Genomic DNA, 3437 nt, shown 5'->3' with positions numbered 1-3437 from the left:
AGCAGACTAGTCGTTGGGTACTTTCTTGAACGGTTCTCATAGTTTGGATCATCTCTCTGTGTACTTTGCGATTGCTCTCTAGCTCGCGACGGTCTCGTACGGTTACCTCGTATTCTATGTGGAGGCAATATCTGGAGAGGAGGAGTATGTGGGGACTACAATGTTTGATTATGCTGTTGAGTTCAGTGCTTACTCGATGGTAAAATAGCCTAGTATTCTCAGAACGTGGACGATATTGGCGAGAACTACAATGATGAAAATGACTGAGATGACTCCTTGTGGCAATGGGAAAGTGATCACAATTTGAACCTGACTATGACAACCTAGCCGCTACCCAGATGCAGCATCATAGACATACAGCTATTTGGGTTCCGAATATCATCAATAAAGAGTGAAGCTCCAATCGGTCTAGAAGACGGTTAGAACGGTCGTCGAATGGCTCCATCAGAGCATGTGCGATACTCGAGACGCCCGAAATCATAGTGTACCTTCAAAGGTAACTCTACGAGGCTTCGATCCTACGTTCTAGTGATGTCTCACATGACAAGCCTGGCTTTAACGTCTCCCAACGGCCATGTAGAAACCACACCATAAGCCAGAGCTTGTGCCCTCTTGAGGGCTTCCCAATACCAACAATGCTCCTCAAAGCCAAGGTAGAGAAAGCCGTATCTTCTGAGGAACTGCGCATCATTCAGCCGGCTCGTAGCTTTACCACGATGAAGTATGTATAAACCCAAGACAGGTGCACCGACCGTCCACACAAGCAGGCCGATTACGGCTATAACTGTCAAGGAGGTGTGCATCCCCGAATAGCACACCAAGTCCGGGTCGAAAACCCATCTTCTTGATAGCATCTTCGCTCCACTGGCCATCGGAATCTCGAAAATTTCGCATTCCAGGAGCTCTAGCATGGTATCGGTAACAGGGCTCCATATCAAATACAAAGTAGTAACATATACAGGAATCATATCATGCATAAAGCTTATGAACCGTGGTGCAACGCCGATGGTGGCGCCGTCAAAGACCCGCCATATAGAGAGAAGGCGTGGCTCGTTGTTGAGGTTCCGAGAGAAGGCTTCGACCGACATGTGAGCGGTACGACGCATAAAGCCGATAGGACCAGGGCCCGACTTGCCAAGAGTGCGACTGAACCTACATGGACAGGTTATAACAGGACACGATGATCTGGCTGGCTACTTGAACATTGCCTTGCATACTCGACGAATTGCTAAACCTAGAGCAGATAGTACAGTGACAATTGATAGTAACAAGAAGGGCAGAACTAGATAGAATACACCGATAGAGATATACCTGAGGACGTAGCTTTCACAGGTACTTCGCCAAATGAGCTACCTATCGTTTCCATGAGGCATGAGACACATAATTGCTGCCTTAACACTGATCCAAGGCAGCTCACCCTTCCAGAAGACGATGGTCTTCATTACTGCACCCACCCACTGTGGTACGAATACATTACGTAGAGCCTCGCCAAGAGCTACATTCCATTCGTACCTGCGAAGAAGGAGGGGTATTCGGAGAGAGAGTACCTGCCAGTAGGCGTATCTGACGGTTGACTCACATCTTGATTTGCGTTATGTCAAATCTATTGAGGACAGAAAGAGCCAACCAGTAGTTGAGGGCCACTTTGCAAATGACAGAGTGAATAGGTCGACGAATCGAAGCCGCGGCGTCAACGGTGAATTTAGTAATCACTATTATAGCACAGGAATAGAATAACAAGTACCTGAACAGTCAGCGGTTGGTCTTGATCGGAAGAACGCTATCAACGTGGGCTATGGAAAACGAGAGCAAAGAGTAAACGCTATCCTCACAGAGCAATAGTCGAACGGTGAAGGGCGGCCTCGTCGTTGCAGCGTTCACACTGAGTATAAGAGTTAGATCTATGCCAGCCACTTTCACACGCTGAGCACATAAGACTTCTCATGCCTTCTGCACAATGCCCGCCACGCTTGCCTGAATATGGTGAGATACTCAAAGACGGGCATAGGAATAATATCGTGACTTTCCTATACAGTCAGGTTACTATTCTATCACTATTCACAACTCTAACTGTCATCCTTACAAACACTGGGGGTCATCTCATCCCCTTCAAATGGGCCATCCAGCTGTGTGAGATCACTGATACGGCATTCCATGTAGACAGGATTATGAGGCGAAGCCCTGGTTGCCGTCGTCGATGCATCCAGGCTGACATCGACGTGTGGCGGCAGATTGCCCTTGACGCCGTATACTTGATTTATCCGCATTGGGAGTAGAGCAAACCTGCATGCAGAGAGCATACACACTGAGGGGAACTTCCAGGGAGCGGACCCTTCCGCTGGGATAGGTATGTCCCTGCCAGAGCACTCGGCCATCTGACGGCCATCAGCAGACTCTAACAGTGCACAGGGCTTGCAGTTGAGAGGAGTCTTTTTGCCAATCCCTATGCCACTCCTGAATTCTCTCTCCACGTCTCTCCAATAGCCTCTTGAACAATGACATCTACAAGGCTGAGCGCTCCAAAGTGTGATGCTAACTCGAGCTGTTACGAGTCTGTGCTCTGACTGCCGATCGGGACTTCACTATTGGGGGGACACTGCGATGTACACTCTGTATTTCCTGAATGGGCCTTCACCGCTGATCCGCTGCAAGGAGCGCACAACTGGGTCACCGATCCGATCTGGTGGGTAGTATCTGAAACTCACTATGACGCAAAGTCAAGCGGTGGCTCAGCCGCAGAATCTCTGAACCAGACAGGTCGCTACCATCCATCGACGTCTGTAGACTTGAGATATTTCCTTCCGATCCTCGAACAAGGATGAGGTCCACAACGCCGGATGTCATGAGGGAACGATGCTCCCAGAGACCGATGGTTGTCCAGTATGCAGCGCATGGTTGGAGTGATGACTTGCAGAAGTAGCTGCACAAGCCGTAGCCTCGATCAATCGGTATAAATAATGTATAGAGACGGGTGAGCATCAGCTTTTTTCATACCTTGCGTATGTGAGGAGCTCTCCATAGGACTCGGCCCTGATGGAGCTTTCATTCATGTGGAGTGTCACTCTGTCGACAGCAACCGATGGAACACCGAGGATCCATCGCCACTCAGCTCCTATGTGGAAGCAACGTGGCAGTGAGCAATGCTAAGCGTGTTGAGAGCACCTCCTGTGATGGGAGTTAGAGATACTGGAGGGCTACACTCAGCTGGTGTGATACACAGATGAGGCGTAGTATTGAGAGCAGCTGACGTGTCACCGATAAGCAAGCGGAACTTCCACTCAGATCTCGGAATGTGGTGGTCGGCAATAGCCTGATATCAAAAATGGAGTGCCCTTAATGTATGGGCTCTTACTTCTCGACCATCACCCATGCCGAAGCCTCGATCACAGACGCACTGTGATGGTCTGCTGCTGCCGGTGGCGATAGTGACTCGATGA

At 49.5% G+C, this 3437-nt stretch overlaps 1 protein-coding gene across 1 annotated transcript; it reads right to left on the bottom strand.

Moving 5' to 3' along the window:
• Positions 1 to 536: 536 nt before the first annotated feature.
• Positions 537 to 1744, bottom strand: Pmar_PMAR003875 (hypothetical protein; the record flags this gene model as incomplete). The annotated part of the gene is made up of 4 exons (XM_002767600.1): positions 537 to 1152; positions 1198 to 1311; positions 1354 to 1512; positions 1580 to 1744. Coding segments are annotated over 4 exons (1054 nt in total), but the record flags the coding sequence as incomplete, so codon positions are not given.
• Positions 1745 to 3437: the final 1693 nt, after the last annotated feature.

The sequence above is a fragment of the Perkinsus marinus genome, assembly GCF_000006405.1.
Source record: "Perkinsus marinus ATCC 50983 genomic scaffold scf_1104296970464, whole genome shotgun sequence".
Classification (NCBI taxonomy): Eukaryota; Perkinsozoa; order Perkinsida; family Perkinsidae; genus Perkinsus; species Perkinsus marinus.
The sequence above is the reverse complement of the archived record's forward strand: the minus strand, read 5'-3'. Positions and strand labels throughout refer to the sequence as shown.